The sequence below is a fragment of the Brassica napus genome, chromosome A10 (assembly GCF_020379485.1).
Source record: "Brassica napus cultivar Da-Ae chromosome A10, Da-Ae, whole genome shotgun sequence".
NCBI lineage: Eukaryota > Viridiplantae > Streptophyta > Magnoliopsida > Brassicales > Brassicaceae > Brassica > Brassica napus.
The window spans coordinates 15,120,162-15,140,686 of NC_063443.1; the positions used below are offsets into that span (position 1 = coordinate 15,120,162).

The 20,525-nt window shown below is 38.2% G+C and overlaps 6 protein-coding genes across 9 annotated transcripts; 3 read left to right on the forward strand and 3 right to left on the reverse strand.

Annotated features, from left to right (window-relative positions):
• Positions 1 to 177: 177 nt before the first annotated feature.
• Positions 178 to 5,963, forward strand: LOC106369843. 3 transcript variants are annotated; one of them, XM_048742255.1, is made up of 12 exons: positions 178 to 416; positions 583 to 642; positions 745 to 1,551; positions 1,640 to 1,725; positions 1,916 to 2,001; positions 2,116 to 2,397; positions 2,503 to 2,934; positions 3,036 to 3,726; positions 3,805 to 4,035; positions 4,155 to 4,279; positions 4,617 to 4,900; positions 5,000 to 5,963. In XM_048742255.1, exons 2-12 carry the CDS (start codon positions 640 to 642, stop codon positions 5,792 to 5,794), a joined length of 3,822 nt encoding a protein of 1,273 aa, XP_048598212.1. In that variant the 5' UTR covers positions 178 to 416; positions 583 to 639; the 3' UTR covers positions 5,795 to 5,963. The 3 variants fall into 3 exon arrangements, with proteins under 3 accessions (XP_048598212.1, XP_048598213.1, XP_048598214.1); XM_048742256.1 differs by having other exon boundaries at positions 208 to 394; XM_048742257.1 differs by having other exon boundaries at positions 245 to 440.
• A 46-nt stretch (positions 5,964 to 6,009) lies between these two features.
• BNAA10G17830D lies at positions 6,010 to 7,356 on the forward strand. The gene is made up of 4 exons (XM_013812113.3): positions 6,010 to 6,186; positions 6,456 to 6,591; positions 6,677 to 6,776; positions 6,966 to 7,356. The coding sequence occupies exons 1-4, from the start codon at positions 6,150 to 6,152 to the stop codon at positions 7,185 to 7,187; spliced, it is 495 nt and encodes a 164-aa protein (XP_013667567.2). The 5' UTR covers positions 6,010 to 6,149; the 3' UTR covers positions 7,188 to 7,356.
• A 138-nt stretch (positions 7,357 to 7,494) lies between these two features.
• Positions 7,495 to 9,430, forward strand: LOC106371994 (dnAJ-like protein slr0093). Its single transcript, XM_013812115.3, has 7 exons — positions 7,495 to 7,734; positions 7,837 to 7,914; positions 8,042 to 8,117; positions 8,609 to 8,682; positions 8,788 to 8,861; positions 8,970 to 9,016; positions 9,092 to 9,430. The coding sequence occupies exons 1-6, from the start codon at positions 7,702 to 7,704 to the stop codon at positions 9,010 to 9,012; spliced, it is 378 nt and encodes a 125-aa protein (XP_013667569.2). The 5' UTR covers positions 7,495 to 7,701; the 3' UTR covers positions 9,013 to 9,016; positions 9,092 to 9,430.
• Positions 9,431 to 9,579: 149 nt separating this feature from the next.
• On the reverse strand, positions 9,580 to 11,731 carry LOC106371992 (pentatricopeptide repeat-containing protein At5g16640, mitochondrial). The gene has a single exon (XM_013812114.3). The coding sequence runs from the start codon at positions 11,563 to 11,565 to the stop codon at positions 10,072 to 10,074; it is 1,494 nt and encodes a 497-aa protein (XP_013667568.2). The 5' UTR covers positions 11,566 to 11,731; the 3' UTR covers positions 9,580 to 10,071.
• Positions 11,732 to 12,780: 1,049 nt separating this feature from the next.
• LOC106371995 (serine carboxypeptidase-like 7) lies at positions 12,781 to 15,949 on the reverse strand. The gene is made up of 13 exons (XM_013812116.3): positions 15,807 to 15,949; positions 15,574 to 15,719; positions 15,314 to 15,390; positions 15,085 to 15,207; positions 14,890 to 14,992; positions 14,761 to 14,798; positions 14,495 to 14,596; positions 14,296 to 14,382; positions 13,744 to 13,890; positions 13,584 to 13,655; positions 13,342 to 13,463; positions 13,069 to 13,228; positions 12,781 to 12,979 (listed from the first exon to the last, which is right to left on the reverse strand). Exons 1-13 carry the CDS (start codon positions 15,929 to 15,931, stop codon positions 12,899 to 12,901), a joined length of 1,383 nt encoding a protein of 460 aa, XP_013667570.2. The 5' UTR covers positions 15,932 to 15,949; the 3' UTR covers positions 12,781 to 12,898.
• A 238-nt stretch (positions 15,950 to 16,187) lies between these two features.
• On the reverse strand, positions 16,188 to 19,640 carry LOC125579023 (protein TIC 40, chloroplastic-like). 2 transcript variants are annotated; one of them, XM_048742260.1, is made up of 14 exons: positions 19,344 to 19,640; positions 19,036 to 19,156; positions 18,885 to 18,942; positions 18,737 to 18,754; positions 18,018 to 18,354; positions 17,809 to 17,915; positions 17,624 to 17,687; positions 17,395 to 17,479; positions 17,252 to 17,292; positions 17,125 to 17,170; positions 16,938 to 17,032; positions 16,731 to 16,834; positions 16,608 to 16,655; positions 16,188 to 16,522 (listed from the first exon to the last, which is right to left on the reverse strand). In XM_048742260.1, exons 1-14 carry the CDS (start codon positions 19,537 to 19,539, stop codon positions 16,469 to 16,471), a joined length of 1,374 nt encoding a protein of 457 aa, XP_048598217.1. In that variant the 5' UTR covers positions 19,540 to 19,640; the 3' UTR covers positions 16,188 to 16,468. The 2 variants fall into 2 exon arrangements, with proteins under 2 accessions (XP_048598217.1, XP_048598215.1); XM_048742258.1 differs by having other exon boundaries at positions 16,608 to 16,834; positions 19,344 to 19,615.
• Between the last annotated feature and the right edge of the window lie 885 nt (positions 19,641 to 20,525).

A 20,525-nucleotide genomic window follows, 5' to 3' on the forward strand; every position in this document is an offset into this window, starting at 1 on the left:
TCTTGGCGATTAAAGATAAAATGTAATTAAAAAGTTACCGTAATTCTGGAATAGTAAAATTACTTAACCACGTTTAAAAAATCTCTTAATTAGGCTTGTGCGATTTAATCAAATAAAAACAAAATTAATTAATTGTATACGCGACTGGGTGTATATATATATGTATACGCGTGCGTATAGATCCTGAGAGGTATATATCTACAGTTTTCATCTCTGGCTCGTGTTGTTTTTGTATAATCTTAGAACAGTGAAGGGGGAGAGAGATTTTTTTGGGGGTGTGAGGGAGAAAAATAGGATCCGAATCGAGAACTTAGGGTTTTGCTGGGATTTGGAGAGGGATAACGGAGGAACCTGAAATTAGGGTTTCGTTTGTACTTGATTTGGGGGAAAGGAGGTGATTTTGAATCCTCGATCATGTAATGTTAATCCCCAATTTTAATTTTTTTTTTGTAATTATAGATTCCTTAGATAATCTCTATGATTACGTGTTTTATGGGCTCGATCTCCTGATAAGAATGAATCATTATATGATGTTTGGTTTAAGATTGATTTTTTTGTTTGTTTTTTGTTTGTGTGTAACAGTGTGGAAGAGATCGATAGAGATTGGTTTGTGAGTCAGGCAAATTAATTTTACTGTCAATGGTGAGATTAGCTAAAGAAATGTTATTCACTGATCTTGATGGTTGTTTTTGTTCGCTTAACTGTTCATGTCATTTTTCTATTTTGTTATGATATCATATGCAGGCTGATAGAAGAGCTGGTAAGCGTTCGATTAATCGGAGAGGCGTTTCAAATGCGGACTCTGGAACATGTAATGTTTGTTCTGCTCCTTGTTCTTCGTGCATGCATCGTAACGTAGGTGTCACAGGGTCAAAATCGGATGAGTCGTCTGATGAGAATGGGCATGGAGTTGCTGGTAGCCAGTGTTCTGTGAACGAGGACAGTCTTTTGCCTTCTGTTGTGGTGAATTCTCGCAACGGTTCGAATAACACTGCGAGTGAGGCAAGCAACTTTGTTAGTTCCGGTCATGATGCTCTCTCTGAGAATGCTGAGAGTAGGGAAAGGATCAGACGTTCTGGGAAATGTGATGGTTCCGGGGTTGTTGCGATGACTTCGAAGGCATCTTCTTCTGGGAGTAGGATGAAACATAAAGTGTCTGCTTCAGTTAATGTGTTAGAGCAAGAGGAGACAGTCGACAAGGATTCAGCTCTGGTTTCTGATCCTGTTCTGAGTAGATCTAGGAAAGACCAAGATTCAACAATCATCAAATCTTCTAGTGTTCTTTCAGATGAAGTGAAATCACAATCTTTGCGTAATCCGTCATCAAACCATGAAGACAGAATCAGTTCAGAGCGGGGAAATTTCAAGGAAAAACTGGGACCAGGGGGTAACGAAGACAGGGAGGAACAGTCTGTTGAAGGATCTGTTCCTTCTGGCCAGAAGGGGAAGGATGGGAAGTCAAGTACAAGCACTTCCTTCAATAAATCAGATGAGTCGGTCTCATCAGTTATGTCTGAGAGCGAGAGCGATGATGCTGAGGTGGAACATGATGTAAGTATTGTGTTTTTGTCTCACATTGGAAAATAGTGATACACCAACTTTATGTGATAAACGTTTTGTTTTTTTTTTGGTTGAATAGGTAAAAGTTTGTGATATCTGTGGAGATGCGGGTCGTGAAGATCTACTCGCTATTTGCTTCGGATGCAGTGATGGTGCAGAACACACGTAAGCCCCCTCTTTTACTCGAAAGGAAGAACATTCTAATGGCAAATTTTGAATCAGGATTTTGCCGCATTGTTAGTTGTAGAATTTGATTTTAATTAGATATTATTTATCGATTTTGATTGATACGCCTTCCATCGGTAAAAGATAGGTCTATCTTCTGTGCTAATAATACGTTCTTTGTTTTACTTAGCTATTGCATGCGGGTAATGCTCAATGAAGTTCCAGAGGGTGATTGGCTCTGTGAAGAATGTGAGGAAGCTGAAAAACAGAAGCAAGGTAAAGCTGAATATGTGACCAAACATGCTTAGTGTAGTGAACTGGCAAACAAAATTTGAGCTTCACATTTTCTGTTTCCGTTATCTCTAACGACCTTGGAATTGTAACATGCAGAAGCTAAAAGAAAAATAGAAACTGAGATAATCAACAGTCCACAAAGCTCGGGAAAGAGGCATGCTGATAAGATTGAGGCAGCTCCAGATGCTAAAAGGCAGGCGGTTGAGGGTTCAACTGGGTCACCCAAGAAATCTATTCTCCCCAGAATAGGTCCGCTATCTCGGGAAACATCATTGAAGGGGCTAGACAGGCCAAGGGGAAAGCTAAGTCATCAAGCATCTTTCAGTTATACCACAGAAGGTGCACGATCTACTGGTTTACAGCTTCAACCTCCAAAAGGTAGGCTGCATAGTGGGATTGCTCTCCCTAAGCGCAACTCTCCCTCATCTACTTTGTCATAATTTTGGACCTCTAATGATAGAACACTACTTCTTTTTTGTCCAGGTGCATTTTTAAAATCCAGTTCCTTCAATTCTTCAAGCTCGAAACCGAAAGTGCAACTCATGGATGATGTTATTCTCCCAAGAAAGAAGACTGGGAAAGAATACACTCCTGTGGATATAAAGGAGGGAGGTCTTGGAATTGTAAGCAAATCAATGTCAAGTAGAACAACAGACACTGGGAGTTCTAATGGAAACGACTCGGAAGCAAAAATCCTTGCGTCGAAAGTTCATTCACAAGAAGGCAAGAGCTCAAAGCAACTGAAAGATCGCAGTGCAGAAGCTAATGCGTCAGCAGCCTCCACCGATCAGAAGCTTACTCCACGCAGCAGTACCCGTGATTTGAAGGGTTTGCAGTCTGATGGTAAACGAGGTAGCTTGACGAAGCAAGTTAGCAATCTAAACCGGAACCGTCTAGAAAATCCTATTGCTTCTGGTATCAGTCCATTCATTTTGTCAATAAATTGGTACTTCTTTGGTAGTACTTTGTTTGTATATGTTTCTAATCATTTAGTATGTGATCTCCTCCGTTTGCAGGAGGCAATTCCCGCGAGCAAAGTGTAAGTCAAGCTGACTGTAAGGATGAACTGACATCCACATCTTGTGCGGGTGAGGGTGTTCCAAGCAACGGTAACGTAACTTCGCAGGATGGATTGCCACGGTCCAGGGAATTTAAAGAGGTAGTAAAGAAAAGCAAAGAAGCCTTAGGTAAGCGCCAAAGGTCTAGCCTGTTAGCTGGTGGAAAAGGCTTACCTTCATCTCAAAAAGGAGACAAAACTGCAGAGTCTAGTGACACCTCAGGCGTTTCTGATAGTGATCCCTCTACCACAAAAATTGTTCGGGAGGATATAAATAAGGGTAATAGGTTGCGAGCAGCAGTAGATGCTGCTCTTCGTAAAAAGCCCAGCTTTAGCAAGAACCGAGTATTGGAGCAATGTGATGCAGCTTTGGCATCTAATGTGCCTTCTAATTCTGATAAAACTTTACGAGATCAATTGCCATCAAAGATGCATACAACTGCATGGCCTGCTCCTGACCCGTACAAACAGACAATTGTAACAAATGGGAAGCAGCTTGTACCCTCTGGTGCTGATGCGATGCCTCCACGATCTGTGGAGCTTGAAGTTAATCCTCCGTCTGTGAAGCCTGTTATGAGAGATTGGCCATTAGCCTCCCCACTTTCTCTGTTGAGAAGCTCAGCCATTCCAGACCATGAGTCTATATGGCAGTAAGTTTTCTTTCCTTTTTGTGAAGAATATCCCATAAAATGCACATTGAAATGTAAGTTTTTACGTCATTTTTTCAGAGGTAACTTGGAGGTGCGGAAAGCTAGAGAACAATCAGCTATGCATAGCGGAATGCAAGCACATCTATCAACCTTAGCATCACCCAAGGTTGCTGAAGTGGTGAATAAATTTCCAGAAAAGTTTAGCTTGAATGAAGTACCTAGGCTAAGTACATGGCCTGCACAATTTCAAGACATAGGTACTAAAGAAGATCATATAGCTGTGTTCTTCTTTGCAAAGGATGTTGAGAGGTAGGTTTCAGTGATGATTATTACTTTTTACTCTTTTATTTTGTGTTTTAGTGGTCTAAATGTTCGAATCTAATATTTCTTTTACTGACGAGAGTTTCGTTGCTGCTTGTGTAATACAGTTATGAGAGAAATTACAAGCCCCTGGTAGATAACATGATGAAGAAAGATTTAGCCCTGAAAGGAAACCTCGATTATGTTGAGCTTTTGGTTTTTGCATCCAACCAGCTTCCTCCAAATTGCCAGCGTAAGAATGCTTACCAAAACTCCTACACATTTTTACATGATGGACCCGATGATAATTTGATCGACTATTCAAACCTTGTTTTCTCCCTTTTTTAGCTCGGTTTCTCTTTTATTACTTTTCTTTAAGAACTAGTTGTTGTTCAGGTTGCTCGCTTGGTTAGAAATTTTAGTAGATCACTATTATCCAATCAAGGAACCGATATGACTCTTTAGTCACACTGCAGTACTGTCTGATTAGTTTCTAGAAAGTAGCATTAATGATTTAAATCATCTGCTCGGAACAATATGCACCTTTTTGTATGAAGTACTACTAGTGCTCACAATTTTACTAGTTGCAGGTTGGAACATGTTATATTTCCTTTGGGGTGTATTCCGAGGAAGAAAAGAGATTTGTACAAACCCACAGAAGAATCCATCTTTGCCTGCTTCGAATGTTTTGCCGCGTGACCAAAACACCAAAGACTTTTGCCAAACGAGTTCTCCTTCCAAGCGTTTGGAGAAAGCGTCTCCTCTGCGTGAGAGCCCACGCAACATAAATGAAACTCAAAATAGGATAGATGTATCTAGCCATGAGAATCCAAGTGACAAAGAATCCTCTATTGAGCGATCATCGAACACAAAGGTTGGTTGTTTTCTTAGTCCTTGAATACATTTTCTCCATCTATCTGAACTCGTAGTAGGCCAATTTCATTTCTTAATTTTATCGGGTTTCTTAATACAGGAGGAAATTGCTCCCAAGGAGGAAGAACCAGGTGCGAATCATATTACTTGCCAAGCTAATGGATCAAACTCTGGAGATAGTCTAGTGAAGAAGGTTCAGCAGCACAGAGAAGAGCAAGAATCAGATGGTAGAAAGGATGTGCACACGACTGTCATAGACTCAGAGATTCCGCCCCATGGCCAAGACAACAACTATAGTCAGGCTAGTCAGAGGAAGCGTCCACTTTGGGAAGTGACAAGACCTGCCACGGAAAACCAGAAAGTGGAGCTCAGTAATGAACGTTTAAGCGAAGGATCTCCTAATAAAAAGCTAAAGACAGAAAACGAAAGCAGCAGCAGCAGCTTTTCACAAGATACATTTGGTAATGATTCAGGGATGATGAAGAAGAGTCCCAAAGTGGTATTCCCTTTGGACTTGAATGCAGAAAGAGAAGAAGAAGAAGAAGAAGAAGACATGGAACTAGTCGATGATCTCATTCCACTTGGCAATAACAACAACAAGCAGAGTGGGAGATTAATAGGTACAGTCCCGGATCTGGAGCTGGCATTAGGAGGTGAAGAAACAAGGCAAGAAGAAGAAGAAGGGACAATGGGACTATTGCCTTTCTTAGCCGGAAGAAGCAACTCTGGAGGAGAACAAAGTAGTAGTCATCATAGTAGTAAAGGAAAAGAGAAGGAAGAAGATGAAGACATGGACGTCTCAGCTTCTCTGTCGTTATCACTGTCGTTAACGGGAGAGGAGAGGAAGAATGCTGATAAGACTCCATTGTTTCTGTTCAGAGACCTTCCCAGATAAAAATAAAAAAGAAGAGTGTTTTATCGTAAGTTTATATATTTGTTTATGAGTGTCCTTTTTAGTTCTTTTACAAGACTACAACGAGATACAAATCACAGGTTTTGTATATAAAAATGGTGATTGGAAGAACCGAGTGTTTATTTTACTAATAATTATTGGTTCAAAACTATAGAATAACAAAAATGTTTTCTGAATCCCTCCTCTCTTATCACATTAGTGAGTGCTATTACTTAAAGAGGGAAGGGTGCTTAAGTAATTTCGCATATATACAAGATTATCCAAAAACGTGTCAGCAGCATATTCTTCTCCTTCCGAGTGGTCGTTAGATCAGATCTCTTCGTGTTTTACATTTCCAATGGCGTCCTCCTGTGTTGCTAATCTTTCTCTGTCAGGTAATCTATCCCTTCTCACTTCATCCCGATCCTCGTAATTTCTCTCTAGCTATTTTACTTCCAATCTGAGATCCACAAATTGTTTGTTTACGGTTAAATGAATCTTCGAGGATGTGTGTCTATTGATGTTCTCATGATTTGTACTTTCCGATAGTATTATCATCTGAGATGATAGCAAGTTCGCTTTTTTATAGAAAAAAATTGCATTTTTATTTGTAAGCAAGTTTTTTGAGAGGATTTATATTTAGCAAAAGCCTCTTCATTTACAGGTGTGTCTCAATCTCATTATGTCAAGGCAAATGGAATGTCTACCGCAAAGCTCAACTCGATTTGTAAAACCTCTGCATTGAGTATCCAGAAGAGATCAAACCGGAGTCACAAGTTTTCAGTTTCTGCAGAGTATGGGTAAGTTATCTATATTCTCTTGTTGTGAATACTGGACTTCAAAAAAGGTTGAAACTTGACTCTCCCCTAATGATGATTTATTCAGGAGTAGGAGAGGAAGTGGTGGTGGTGGTGGTGATTTCGTAGCTGGTTTTCTTCTTGGTGGTGCTTTGTTTGGTGCTGCCGCTTACATCTTTGCTCCACAGGTAATGATACCTTTAATAGGGTAAAAACAACACTAAACATGTTTTAGCTCATGTTGTGTAGTATGTTACTAATCAAATAGTTTTTGTATGAAACCGTAATTTAAATGATGAGTTGACTTTAGATGCTCTTTATATCATTCTCATGCAAATTTAGCTAAAGACTTTTTTTCTTTCTCTTGGTGGCTTTAGATACGAAGATCGATAATGAGTGAAGAAGATGAGGATGGTTTCAAGAAGCCAGATCAACCAAGTTACTACGATGAAGGTTTAGAGAAAACAAGGGAGACCTTGAACGAGAAAATCGGACAGCTTAACTCAGCTATTGACAATGTCTCTTCGCGTTTAAGAGGTCGAGAGAAGAAGAGTCCTTCCCCTGTCCAAACTGATTCGGAAGTTGAAGCTACTACTTGAAAAGAACACAAAACACTTTTGCTTCTTCTCTGTTTTTTTTTCCATTCGTAATTGATCTGTTGTGCTTCTTCTTCTTATATGTTGCTGCTGTGCTTCAGTTAGAACTCGTGCAAAGTGGAAAAATATACAGTCTTTTGGTTTTAGTGAATTTTAATTTGGTTTAACTCAATTCAACTCAGGATTATACATGTAGTTACTAGTTTATGATGCATCTTTTATTTTTATGAAAATAAACCAAAAATAAAATAAAAGGAAAAAGACAAGAGAGATGGATAAAACATTGGGCGGTCGCGTCGTCACACAACCAAAACAGAACCCCAAAGGCCAAACCGCAAAACCTTTCTACATCCAAATTCAGACACACAAAGATAATCACAAGATTCCTTCCTTTTTCTCACAAAAGTTTCGGTCTTGATTTTGTTGAAAAGGAAAAAGAGACACCTTTCACTTTTTAGAGTCTTGGAGGGTTTCTGTTTGATGACGTGCGAAGAGATTCTTCATTTGTTCGTGTCAGATGGAAGACCATGATAAGTCTCCCCCTCCCAAGGTGGTCTTTTTGGATTCTTTATTTGTAAATTCTGGAAGATGATTATGTTTGCATGTTTTCATTTGATATGGAAACTTGTGACTCTTTGTTTATGTGTTGAAGGATTACTATAAGATTCTCGAAGTTGATTACGACGCAACTGAGGAATTGATCAGACTCAATTATCGCAAGCTTGCTTTGGTTAGTAAACATTCCAAGACTCTTATTGCTTTGAGATTGAATCTTGGTGTTTCTAGATTGAAGATAATTGTTTTCTTTTTCCCTTTTTTGCTGAGAATGTTCTTTTTTTTTGTGGTTCCATCGACAGAAGTGGCATCCTGATAAGCACAAAGGCGATACTGCAGCTAAAGAGAGATTCATAGAGATAAATGATGCTTATAACGGTTAGTCTCTATTGCATACCCTGCATCATCTGAACATAAAAAGATAATAACCCATCTTAGTCCCCTAGGGTAGTGACATTCTTCAGTGAGCTGTATTTGTTTTTTTTCATTGGTCTACGAAGAAATAATTCATGATGGAGAGAAGAGAGATCAGTTTAAAAAAAAAGGTGGAATAGTGTAGAACGGAGATAGACGTTTTTATGTAGAGGAAGAACCAATTTTTGGCAATGAGAGAACAAATTTATCCATTAATCTCCTTGACCTTTATGGTTATCTTTAAGTATAGGTACGAGTACAACTCTATATAGTTTCAGTCCTCAGATAGTTTTAGTCACCTCTCCATCGCTGCCTCTCTGTGAGCTTGTTTCCTTAACTCTGGCTTATGTTTCTATCGACATTTGAGAATATGACAGAGAACAATGTCCTTGTCATTTTTTTTGAATTGGTTAATTTACTGATGTTACATAGCTTCTTCTTTCTCTTTTTGGCAGTGCTGATTGATCCCGCAGCACGTTTTGAGTACGATTTAACCGGCATTTACGAGATTCACAAGTATACTTTACGGGTGTGTTAACATATTTATTTACTTGGGATTCAGAAATCTAATTTAAAAACATGGTATCTAGTTCTTACTGATCTTATTAGACACCTCAATGCTTTCTTCACATAGGAATATCTAGCCAGATTTAAGGGAATGATACTCACTTGCAATGGCCTTGGCATCAGCCAATCCTTAGCACCATGGTAATCTCTCAAGATTTTCGGTTTTGTTTCTCCACAATGTCAAATCCTTAGCTATCATATCATGAAACTATACTAGCTCACATTCATCGCTAAAACTTTTGACTGCAGGACACATCAATTGTCTGAGACCACCAGTAAAACAACAGACTAGCAAGGTTGGTTTTCTTTATTCATCTCTTCTTGCCGCTTGTGGATCCCTTTACCAAGAAAATTACTCATTGTCTTCACAGGATACTGTGTAAACTGAAAGCAGAAGTTAGAGGAGAGCGCTATAAACTGTGTGTCAAGATTCTCAAAACACTTTCCCATCTCACCGGCCTTTAACACGGTGTGTTTATGCTGTACAAAACTGTAGCCGTAGGGCGAAAGCATTGATGACATATGGAAATGCTTTAGTTAAGATGTTGTATTGTTTCTATATAGAGTTAGAGAAGCGTATATGGTTTATGGTTTCTATTCATACATCAGGTCTTGTACTAAACTATTTAGAGAGCTTTACATAAAGACATACTATTTATGAGGCTTGAGACACGAAAGAGAATAATACAATCAATGGTTTGAAGCTTCTATCTCAAAGATTTATATGTAAGCTTTGAATCTGTTTTTAACTAATTGAAGCTTGTCTTTCATCTGATTTGACAGAAACTTTATGTTATTTTCTCATATCTGGACACGCTCTCAGACATTTGCAGAAAAATGGTACAAGAACTTTGCAAGATAATTGCATACCAAAAAATTGATACAGACACTTCGTGAAACAATACATAAAACAAAACATTGATTGGTATACAGTATAAGAAAGAATGTAATGTACAATTTTCAAACTGAGATAAGTCAGCGGCTAGATAACATGGCCCCATCTGATAGTTTCAGCTCTTCTCATAAAATCTTAACTTGGTTTTGAGAGACCTGAGCTTTTCATTCCAAGGGAAAACATCCTCCAAGAGAGAAACATGATACATATATGATGTGAGCTTCGATTCTGTAATCTCTGTCGTCAATAAGTCCCATGGGATCTCTATGGTTTCTCTTAATAACTGTGAACATGTGTTTGCTCATCTCATAGTATCCCAAAGCTCGGCTTTGAAAGATCTCCATGATCTTTCCAAGAGCAAGCATCTCACAGGAAGGAGCCTGACTCGACTATAAATATCTTGCAAGCTCCCCTGAGTTACTAAACCTGATTCACCTACTCCTAACTAAAGCTTCACTACACACAACATTCATTTGGTAAGATCCCATCTTCTTTCATCTTCCTAAACAACGCATCAGCCTCACGCCGTAAGCCTTTCTTATACAACCCCAACATCATCGTAGTGTATGTCCAAATATCAGGCACAAGCCCCTTGAGATTAAGGCTACAATACAAACCCCAAGCATCTGCCACCTCACCAGCTTTACACATCCCACGAATAATGATATTATACGTAACGATATCACCCTCCATCCCACTCTTCTCCATACCCTCCAACATCACCAACGCTTTCTCCACCTTCCCATTATCACACAAACCATGCAACAAAACATTGTACGTCACAATATTAGGAGACACACCAGAAACAACCATCCTTTTAAAAATCTCTTCAGCCACATTAACCTTCCCCGCTAAACAATACCCCTGGATAAGAATCGTATAAGTCACCACATTCCTAACAACCCCTCTCCGAGACATCTCGCAGAAGAGCTTCATCCCATAATCAACCTTCCTAGACTTGCAAAACCCGTTAATGAGAATACTATAAGTCACCACATCAGGGAAGCAGCGCTTGCTAACCATATACTCAAACATCCTCTCCGCTTCATCTAACCGACTACACACACAAAGCCCATCGATAAGCAAACTGTAAGTAACAACATCAGGCTCCAGAGACCTTCTAACCATCTCCTCGTAAAGCTCCTCAGCCTCCAAAAGACTCCCTCTTTTCACACAAGCGTCAATCAACGCGTTGAAAGTAAACACGTCAGGGCTAAGACCACTCTCACTCATACACCTCACCATCTTTAAAGCCTCACCCCATCTACTCGCGTTACAAAGTCCAGAGATAAGAGAGTTGTATGTAACTACATCAGGTCTAACAACCTCCATTTGATTAAAAAAGTCCAAAGCTTTATCCACGTGGCGGCTCTTACAAAGCCCATCGATCACAATGTTGTAGATAACCACATTAGGTCTAACCCCAATCTCCACCATCTTACCAAACAATCGCAGCGCCTCGCTCACCCTCCCGCCGCGGCAGAACCCGCCGAGGAGGGACCCGAACGTGACGACGCTCGGGGTGTGCCCAAGCTTGATCATTTTCGCTAGAAAGGATAAAGCTTGAGAGAGTTTCGAGCAGCGGCAGAGACAATTTACGAGAATGTTGTAGGTGTAGAGGTTGTGAGGGACGCCGAGGATCTCCATCTGCTCGTAGAGGTGGATCACGACGTCGTGGCGGTTTAGCTTGGAGATTGCGGTGAGGAGTCTGCTGAAGTCGGCGATTGAAGGGAAGGGGTGGCGTTGGATCATGTGGAAGAAGAGTTCGAGGGAGTCGTCTAGGTTCATGTGGCGGAGCTTGTTACGTAATGTCTCTTTGTAATCTGTGTTGTTGTTGCTGCTAGTGGAAGCTCGTCGTGAATTGAGAAGTGGGTGCGACGGTGGGTTAGCTTTCTCCGGGAGGTTTCGATGGAGAAAGGACTTGGCTTTGGAAGAGATCGATCTCCTCATGGTGGTGAAAGCTTTGAGCTTTCGTTTCTCAATCTCTCTCAGGGAGAGAAGTGGTTAAACCTCAACACCTAACCGGTGAGTTCGGTTTATTAACTGAACCAAATTGTTTTAAACCAATCCGTGTCAGATTGATTCTCATTTCTCAGGAGTCTTTGCTTTATTGGCCCACTATTGCTTTTTGTCAATATTTCATTAACAGCCCATAATAGTATTACAGGCCCACAACTGTTGCTATTTATAATTTCATACACTTTTAGGTATATTTTATTATGGGATTAATTACTATGAAAGTTTCGGAATTTATCCTGGAAATTCAGGTCATGCTCACTTGAAAACTACTATACTGTTTTGGGTTTTTTAAATTAAAAATAGATTTAATGAAAGATTTAAGCTCGACATTACTGAACAGGAAGATCCTTAATATAAACAATGACATTATAACATAACATTATGCAAGATCATTAGTTTACCCCTTTTGTAAAAAATAATAATATTGCAAGATATTCATTATAACATCAGTGAATAGCAAAGAGAAAGAGGGGTTTATAGAGGTTGACCAGTTATCCACCCTGAAACATGATAAAGCTTTCTGCTTCTGCTGGTTTAGAGCATGATTATCTCGAGCTCCTTAAGAATTTGTTAGGGTAATTAAATTTTTTTTTAAAAAAAAGATATTAACTGAAGACGTGTTTCTTAATTAAGAGAGCGAAAGTACGGCTCTTAGAAGGCACGTGCCGCAATATTATTGGGTAAAGGAAAGGTGTCGAGTTTCGTCAATCTATTTTCTTCTTTTCTTTTTTTTTTCGGGGTTTTCTCCTCTCCTCGATAAAACAGCGACTTCTCTTCCTGTCGGTTGCTCTCCTTAACGACAGTGACCTCTCTATCAGTGGTTTTCCTCGACTAAAGAAAACGGCGACCTCTTTCTCGTGTTGGCTCTCCGAGATGAAGAAAACGACGACTGGTGCTGCTCAGACGAATCGAAAAATAAAACGACAACCTCTTTCAATTATGCATGTTTAGATTGTGCTCCTTCTTCATCGTAATTCTTAACATATAAATCCTCTGATTAGTTTTGATTTGTTTCTGTTTTTGTGTCTATAGATGGATTGATCAAGAGGCATGGCCTACAATTGTTCATACATCAATCAGGTCACAATCACTTGAGAATTATACTGTTTACTTTGGTTTTGAAAATTTAAAATATGTATATCATAATGAGATTAAACCCAAATCTGAACTGCATTGAAAATTTTAAACTCGACATTACTAAATAGCAAAGATGTTATAACCCAATGACATTTATAACATGGCATAATAATGCTAAGAAGGAATTTTATAAAGGTTGACCACTTATCCATCTCTGAAACATGATAAAGCTTTCTTCTGGTTTAATTTTAGACGTGTGTCCACCTCCCTGTAAAATATATCATCAATTAACCTTCATTGATAACTTGTTCATATGTTGCAACGATTTGTGTTCAATGTAAAAGTGAAGACTTATACTTTGACGGTAGCAAATGTCATTTTATTGGCATACGTCTTAGTGTATCCAGCCACTTGATTGTGTATCATCCATGGTCTCCACTTGTCAATGATTGAATAATTAAGAGATCTGATCCACGTTTGTGTCGCAGTGAAAGGAATTGTCATGTCGTGATCACCGCTAGTCACCAAAATGAAAACACCTCATCATAATTCTGTATAAACTATCTTGATTTGTATTGGAATTTTTTATTTTTTTTAAAATATGGAGAAGCAATAGTTTTAAAATCCGACCTGAAAATGAGGGATGTGTAGCCTTTAATACTGTTATTCAGATGGTATGGCACACTGCTTTTAATGTCTTTATTATAAGGCTTATCCTCAGAAGAACAACGTATCCACTTTCCTATACTTCCCTACATTCCATAACATATATAGATAATAAATCTTATAGTGTTTGATATTTGTTTGTTTAGCATTATAGCATTGTCATTAATAAGATGTTAATGTTAATGAATATGATGATGATGCAATACCTTGGCTACATGAAGTGCTTTCCGCACGCTCTCGTCATTAGCCCACATGGAAGCTTGCAACTCTGAGTAAACCTACAAGATTAGCGATTCACTTGTCACCATCCATCTAAATTATACGATGAAAAAGCACATACAAAGAACAAGGAGATGGATTGTTTACAATGCAGTTGGGAAACGAAACAGAAAGATTTGTAGGGAGAGTTTCTCTCAGGTCTCTTTTTGGGACATGCTTTGGCCATAAAAGTCCCGGAGCTGCAACCGCGCATACTGGTGCTAGTACATGTCCCAAGTATATGCCAGCAATGCACTGCAAATAACAACAAAATGTTCGAATAGTTAAATGTGATCATCATTGAGTCCGGTGCCTCAGGAAAATAAAATACTGAGAATATCATAATATTAATTTATATATGTTTCTAGTAATACTAATATACTCTATATGTTAACTGTTGATATTTGAATAGTTGGTTATAGAGTTGGTTCAATTGTACATGTATTTAAGATTAATGGTTTAGTTAGGTTTAGAGTAGAGTATATAACATGTAAGTATCCGATTTTTGAACTGGAACGCGATTGAATACTATTAATTTCATCTGAATTTAGGAAAAAAAAAGATTAATTTCATCTGAATCTATGTTCTCTAATACTATATGCGATACTACGGCTTATTATTTTTATTTATATTGTTAATTAAGGAGAATTAATGCTATACCTCGTGGTATTCTTCAACAAATTGCAAGCATTCTATGTTACCAGGATCCACATTTTCATAGTTCCCGTTACAAGTTCTCTTCAATGACTGCCAAAAAAAAGGAAAAAGATTAGTTTTCGAACTGGCCATTATGTTTTCTTCATTATTGTAAAAACAACGTGTAACATAATATTAGAGTTAAACATGTTCAAAGGGATACTTCGTAGAGTTCGTCAGAGATTAGAGCCATTCCATGAGCAAATGGAACACGATGGTTATAATCAAACTCCTGATCTGTCGTCGGGTTTCCAATCACATAACCCTATTTTTTAGAGAAGAGAGTATTGTAACTTGAATGTTAACGCTCGACTGAAACATTTATAATATAGGTTTTTTTAGTAAGGGTTTGTAGTATATGTTTTCCATCGCAAATTTCCCTCACAATTTGTATTTTGATATATATAAGGACTCAAATACAAGTAGAACCTGGAGATTTATTTGAGGTTTGAATCCAATGCCATTTCCTGCACCATCGTCATCAAGAATATGTAAAAATGGAAAATAAAAATCATTAAATTGAATCATCAGCTGAAAGATTTGAGATAAACTTTGGACCTTTGGAGATTTCTTGAACAGTGGCCGGAATAACTTTACCAGCATAAGAATTTCCAGTGACATAAAAGGGATTAGAGATAAACTTTTCATGCTTGGCTAGCCACTGTGTTACAAAAGAGTAAACACTCTAAATGTGTCTATATATAGATTAAGATAAATGCTTCAAAAGACACTTAAGTGTTGTTTTTTGTTCACCTTGAGAAGAAACTCGTGGATCCGCTTAGCTTCTCCCGAGTCACTTGGTGTATCAAGAAGTTGAGTTTTTGCGTAGGAGAAGCCAGTACCAACAGGCTGGTCCAAGTATATTATGCTTGCAATCTAAGAAACAGTAATCCAATCTATCAACCAAATAAACAATGATCCAATACTTTTTATATATAAAGATTGTATATAATCAAGAATATTGAAAAACGACAAGCCATACCTTTGTCCACGAATATGTAGTAGAAAGCAAAGTGGGAGTACCTCCATTGTAACCCTCAACTCTGAATTTAACAGGCCCTATTAGCGCAAAGTTTCTTCATTAGAAAATAAAATGTATATATGGTTAAGCATATGAGAGTGTTAAAATAAAAAAGAAATGCATGCCTGGATGTTATTTACATGGGTTTAAGCCTCATTAGAAGAGCAACCAAGTCCTCATGCATGATGTGTTAAATAAAAACGAAATAATGTTTTCGTTACCATTCTCAAACAGAAGAGCGGAGACAGCAGAGCAACCAGGTCCTCCAGTTAACCAGAGAAGAAGAGGATCTTCTTTTGGATTCCTCTCAGATTTAATGAAGTAATAAAATAATTGCAGTTGCTCTTCTTTACCCACACCGATATACCTTTGATGCCACAAACAATTGATCTAATATATGATTTTTATTTCAAACATATGAAGATTACATGAAAAAGAAATAAAAGAAACAAACCCGGTTTCAAGCTCAAAAGGAAGAGGACCTTCAAAACCAGGAAGGTACTTGACAATGGATCCAGAGTTTGCATGTGGATTCAAGACCATAAGTACAAGAAGAAGCAGCAGCAGCAGCAATTTCATAGCCTTTTTTTTTTTAAAGTTTCTCGCTACCTTAATCACATGATACTAAAAAAAGGTCTCGTAAAATTACAAAACAGCAACTCACGTCACTATCAAGCTTCTACATCTGTTCAACTAGGACCACATTTATAGTCCTGTGCACTATCATCATCATCATCTCGCTTCTTGTTTGCCTCGAGAGCCACGACAACTGTTTCTATCTATAACCTTTGTTCATAGCTTCTTTCGAGGCTGCTAAGCTTTCTCAAAACCAAAATCCACCAAAAAAAGGTGTTACACGATTCAAATTCGCGGTTGCGTTTACAAAGGTACAAGGTACAAACCCGTTATTCGATATATAGAGATGTAGATGGATAAAATACGGTTATACAACAATAGATCTTCTCTGATCTGAGCAAAACTGAACCAATTTTGTTAACAAAACAAAACATGTTTTTTTTCTTCTTCTCTCACTCCTACAAAGCTAAAGAAAGACATGAACCTCTGATCCAATAAGATAGAAGTCATAAAACCAAAAGAGGTGATCAGCGAGCCTTTTCAACCCGTCATTCCTGGGAAGAGCTGCGATATCTTGTTGAACACATCCATTACCTGCAACCGTAACCGCAAATTCTTACAAATGTCATTGCCTTGAGATGTTTTCAATGCACAACTTAAATACGATCGAGTGTTTTACCTCTTTGTCGTTTTGGTACTTCATGATGTTCATCGGGTTCTCTGAGCACTGCAACAACAACAACAATCGAATTGAGTTAGAAATCATGTCAAAGTATATATTTAGTGAAGAAAGAAAACGTACTTCCATTAATGCTGCTTGGACTCTAGGATTCTGGAATGCCATTGCAACATCAGGGTTCTCCATAATCTTAGAGATGACTTCTTCTGGAGTCAGTCCTATTTGATCTGAAAACATCGTTTCAAATTCATCAGGGTTTTAAACCTATGCCACAACCATAGAATAGTATAACACTTTTGTAGCAATTGATAGGTGGGATGATTTGGTTACCGAATTGTTGCTTCACTTCAGGGCTATTCAGGTCAAAATTCTTTAAGGTCTCCGTCATTCTCTTGTCCCATTCACCACTCCCACTCATGTTATTCCTAAATCCATGTCAAACAAACAAAAAGCAAATTCTAGTTTTAGAGATTCTCAAAAGCAACGGAGAGGAATAAACTTGTAAAATGGAACTTACAACATGTCCTGTAGCTGTTGACGGTATTGAGGATTCTTAAGCATCCCTACAAAGTTTCCAACAGTTTAGCCTTCAGAAGCAATGCTGAGAACAAAGACAGTAATAGCAGGATGCTTTAAACACTCACATTTGAAAGTTTCTGGGTTTCTCATCTCCTCAGGCAAATGTCTGTATTCATACAAACAGTGTTACCAAATGTTAAGCAAACAGTTTTGAAAATAAACTTAAGAGAAGGATTGAAATATAATGTGATTAGGGAAGATGATTTACGGGTAAACCATCTTCTGAACAGTTGGATCTTCCATCATTTTCTCTAAAGCTTCTACTGACAAACCAGCCCCTCCTTTCCCAGCGCCTGTATAAACAACAGATAGGCAAAGGGTTCAATTTAAAAACTAAGGAAACCGAAATAATCCAGAGGAGAGAAAAGATCATGAAAGATGAGATATGCAAAATACAAGCTAGGCAAGTGATGAAAACTGATATTCTTTTAACTCACCCAAAGATTGAAAAACCTCTGAAGCAGTGGCACCATTGGCAGGAGCAGCTCCATTTTGCAGAACCTTAACCAAAAGATCAAATAGGATAACACAATAACATCCCAAATTAGCCAAATCAGGTCAGTTTTTTTGAATCATCGCTCGGTGTGCTGTGCAGATACATAAGAAAAAAAAAGAAACTTACATCGTCAAATAAGCGAGTTTCTTTGGGGGCACTAGCTTCAGAGACTTCTGCATAGTTGCTAAATGGACTCTCCTTAGTGGTTTCCTCAGGGGAAACGTCTTCAAAGGCTGTATCATGATACAGTTAAAGAAACTTCCAAATTAGAAACTTAGAAAACAATAAAGCAAGAAGCTCGAAATTTAAGGTCACAAGAGGAGGTAAGAATCTACCGTAGTTCTTTTCTTCTTTCTTCGCTTTGTTTTCCTCTAAAACAACACTTGGCTTATCCACTTCTATATTCTTTGTAGGAGGTGTAGGTGTAGTTTGTGGCTTAGACACAGGAGGCCTATCTACTTTTGTAGCTGTCACATCAACAGTAGCCCCTGAAGACTGGGACTGAGATTGAAACGGAGAGGAAGTAGGGCTTGTTTGAGGAGGAAATGGAAACGGAAAAGGTGATCCTGATCCTGCTCCTGCCCCTGTTGGGAATCCAGGATTATTAAACTGGCTGTTTTGCGTATTCATCTGGTTCATCATTGTCTTCATAGCTGTTTGCATCGCATATTTCTATAACCAAAAAACAAAAACATGTCCAGAGAGAGCAACAACCAATAAGAGAATACTGAGAGAAAGTATTGAGAAATATATTGCAAAAAATATAGTTATGAAAACTATTACAGGTGCAAATACATGTGTTGCATCACTAAATCCATAACGGTATGTTGGTTATCTAAAAAGTTCTATCTATGAATAAAGTGACTAGCCAAAACAAAAGAGAAGCAAATGCTTCCATGCTTAAATCTATAGTTTCAGAACGTGTGATGCGACCAGTTCAGCTTTGGTAAGATAACCAATCTAATGAATACTATTTCAGATACTATACAATATAAATAAAACATGAGGCATAGTTGTGAAAAATATTAGAGAGTTAAACAAAGTAACTGGGTACCTTTGCGTTTGACGTTACCTGTAATCACAACACAACAAAAAAAAAAAGAAAGGAATTAGGTACATATTCTTTGATACTAAAAGCAAGAAGGAATATGAATAGAGAGAGAAACAAAGAAACTAAAATTAACAGAAAAAATCAAACGCACCCATGAGAACAAAGCTGATAGCCCAACCCCAACACCAATCCAGAAAAGTGGTGACCCTCTACACACACAAAAATAAGGTAGAATCAAACTAAGCTCACTGTCCAAAAAACAAGCATGTAAGTAAGCAGGAAAATGATTGGGGTAAAATTACATGGTTGACGAAGATGACGGTGGTGGCACAGCAACACTAGGGGAAGCAACAGAGGCTGTCTGTTTATCACTTCTCGAAGAAAATATACTTGCAAAAGCCTTCGTCTTGTGTTTCACTACCACTGCAAAAATAGATAATTACACAAAGTCATGGCCTTTACTGGAAAAAAAAGTTTGAATTGCAAATTAAAAAAAAGACAAATTCACAAACTTTTTTGGCCACAGAGGTGGGTTTATAATTTGAATTTCAATCATTATAGAAAGTGAGAAGCTTTCGTATTCTCAATCCGAGTGGGAGTGAAAGCTAACCAATTTCTCCAGTGTTATCAGATGGAGAGTGAGATTGCGCGGAGGAGGCGGAGATTTTGGAGCGACGGAGGAGAATCTTAGGACTCCGGCGGGAAAACCCTACAGGGGGTTTAAGAGAGGAGGTGAAGTTGCATCCGATTAAGAGCTTGGGAGATGAAGAAGAAGCTGAGCAAGAAACCAAGGTTAGATTCTCCATCTTTGTTGTCTCTTTGCTTTTGATGGAGAAGATGACTGCAGAACGAGGAGAAGAAAAACGCTTTGGTTTAAGCTACAGTATCCTTCAAGCACGAGACTTGAGTTTCTTGGATCCTCTGTAGCGATGTGCACCGAAACTTCTTTCGGGTTTACAGGTGGCAAGTATTTAACCGTCGAGATTGCTATATTAAAGATATAATCCAAGGGTGCAAAAAAAAAAAACACTTAGTGATAGTTCCAAAAGTTACCCTCTCTTTTGTTTACACTATAGCTCGTCTCTATTTTAAGGTAACGTTTTAACACCGTAATCAACAGATATTAACATGGGGGATTTGGTAAAATTGATTGCTTTTCTAAACAAAAACAAACGTTTTATTTTCACATGCACTTGAGAATATATTTTGAGATTACATCTACTCAAAATTCAATTTTAACTAACGTCCTCAAACCTACATTTTAACTATGTGTCATTTTCCTAGCCGTATAGCTTGGAGGGATCAAGGCAAATAGTCTAGCAATTCAAACAGATACAGCCTATCTGTTAGCTTATGTAGCGATTAAAACAGATGCAGCCCATCTGTAGCTTGATGTAGCAACATCTGCCATGGGCCTCTGAATAGATGATATTATCTTCACTGTTCGACTTAACAACGGTTATGCAGAAGTTGAAGTTGTGGTTATCTAAGTTTTACTGTTAGGCCATTTGCAAAAATATAATTGGATGGTCATATGTTAAGACCAGAGACTGATGCAAATATGGATTAGGCGTAAACGGAGTAATATTCGATGTGTTTCACCTTTCACAATGAAAGGATCTTATTGCTTCCATTTGTTACTCACGTAATTTTTTACAGTCAATTTTTTATTTATATAATCCACTTTTTATGTTCGTCATCTAGTCATTTGAGGTTCAATAGTACACGGGCCAAAGCTTTTCTACAGCATCAATGCAATGCTTACAAAACTAAAAATCCAATCAGTCATCAG

Bases quoted from the DNA above. Each gene is read 5' to 3' on its own strand.
- LOC106371995 (XM_013812116.3), bottom strand. From the start codon at position 15,931: ATGAAATTGCTGCTGCTGCTGCTTCTTCTTGTACTTATGGTCTTGAAT. The intron at 15,208-15,313 runs GTATGGCTTGTC...ACTGTTTCTTAG, and splicing joins CTACATATTCGTGGACAAAG to ATTGCAAGCATAATATACTT. The intron at 13,656-13,743 runs GTAAACAATCCA...CTAATCTTGTAG, and splicing joins TTTCGTTTCCCAACTGCATT to GTTTACTCAGAGTTGCAAGC.
- BNAA10G17830D (XM_013812113.3), top strand. From the start codon at position 6,150: ATGGCGTCCTCCTGTGTTGCTAATCTTTCTCTGTCAG. The intron at 6,187-6,455 runs GTAATCTATCCC...CTTCATTTACAG, and splicing joins TGCTAATCTTTCTCTGTCAG to GTGTGTCTCAATCTCATTAT. The intron at 6,777-6,965 runs GTAATGATACCT...TGGTGGCTTTAG, and splicing joins CTTACATCTTTGCTCCACAG to ATACGAAGATCGATAATGAG.
- LOC106371994 (XM_013812115.3), top strand. From the start codon at position 7,702: ATGGAAGACCATGATAAGTCTCCCCCTCCCAAG. The intron at 7,735-7,836 runs GTGGTCTTTTTG...TATGTGTTGAAG, and splicing joins ATAAGTCTCCCCCTCCCAAG to GATTACTATAAGATTCTCGA. The intron at 7,915-8,041 runs GTTAGTAAACAT...TTCCATCGACAG, and splicing joins ATTATCGCAAGCTTGCTTTG to AAGTGGCATCCTGATAAGCA.
- LOC106371992 (XM_013812114.3), bottom strand. From the start codon at position 11,565: ATGAGGAGATCGATCTCTTCCAAAGCCAAGTCCTTTCTCCATCGAAAC.
- LOC106369843 (XM_048742255.1), top strand. The intron at 2,398-2,502 runs GTAGGCTGCATA...TTTTTTGTCCAG, and splicing joins ACAGCTTCAACCTCCAAAAG to GTGCATTTTTAAAATCCAGT. The intron at 4,901-4,999 runs GTTGGTTGTTTT...TTCTTAATACAG, and splicing joins AGCGATCATCGAACACAAAG to GAGGAAATTGCTCCCAAGGA.
- LOC125579023 (XM_048742258.1), bottom strand. From the start codon at position 19,539: ATGGAGAATCTAACCTTGGTTTCTTGCTCAGCTTCTTCTTCATCTCCC. The intron at 17,171-17,251 runs GTGAGTGTTTAA...GAAACTTTGTAG, and splicing joins AAACCCAGAAACTTTCAAAT to GGATGCTTAAGAATCCTCAA. The intron at 17,033-17,124 runs GTAAGTTCCATT...ACATGGATTTAG, and splicing joins CAACAGCTACAGGACATGTT to GAATAACATGAGTGGGAGTG.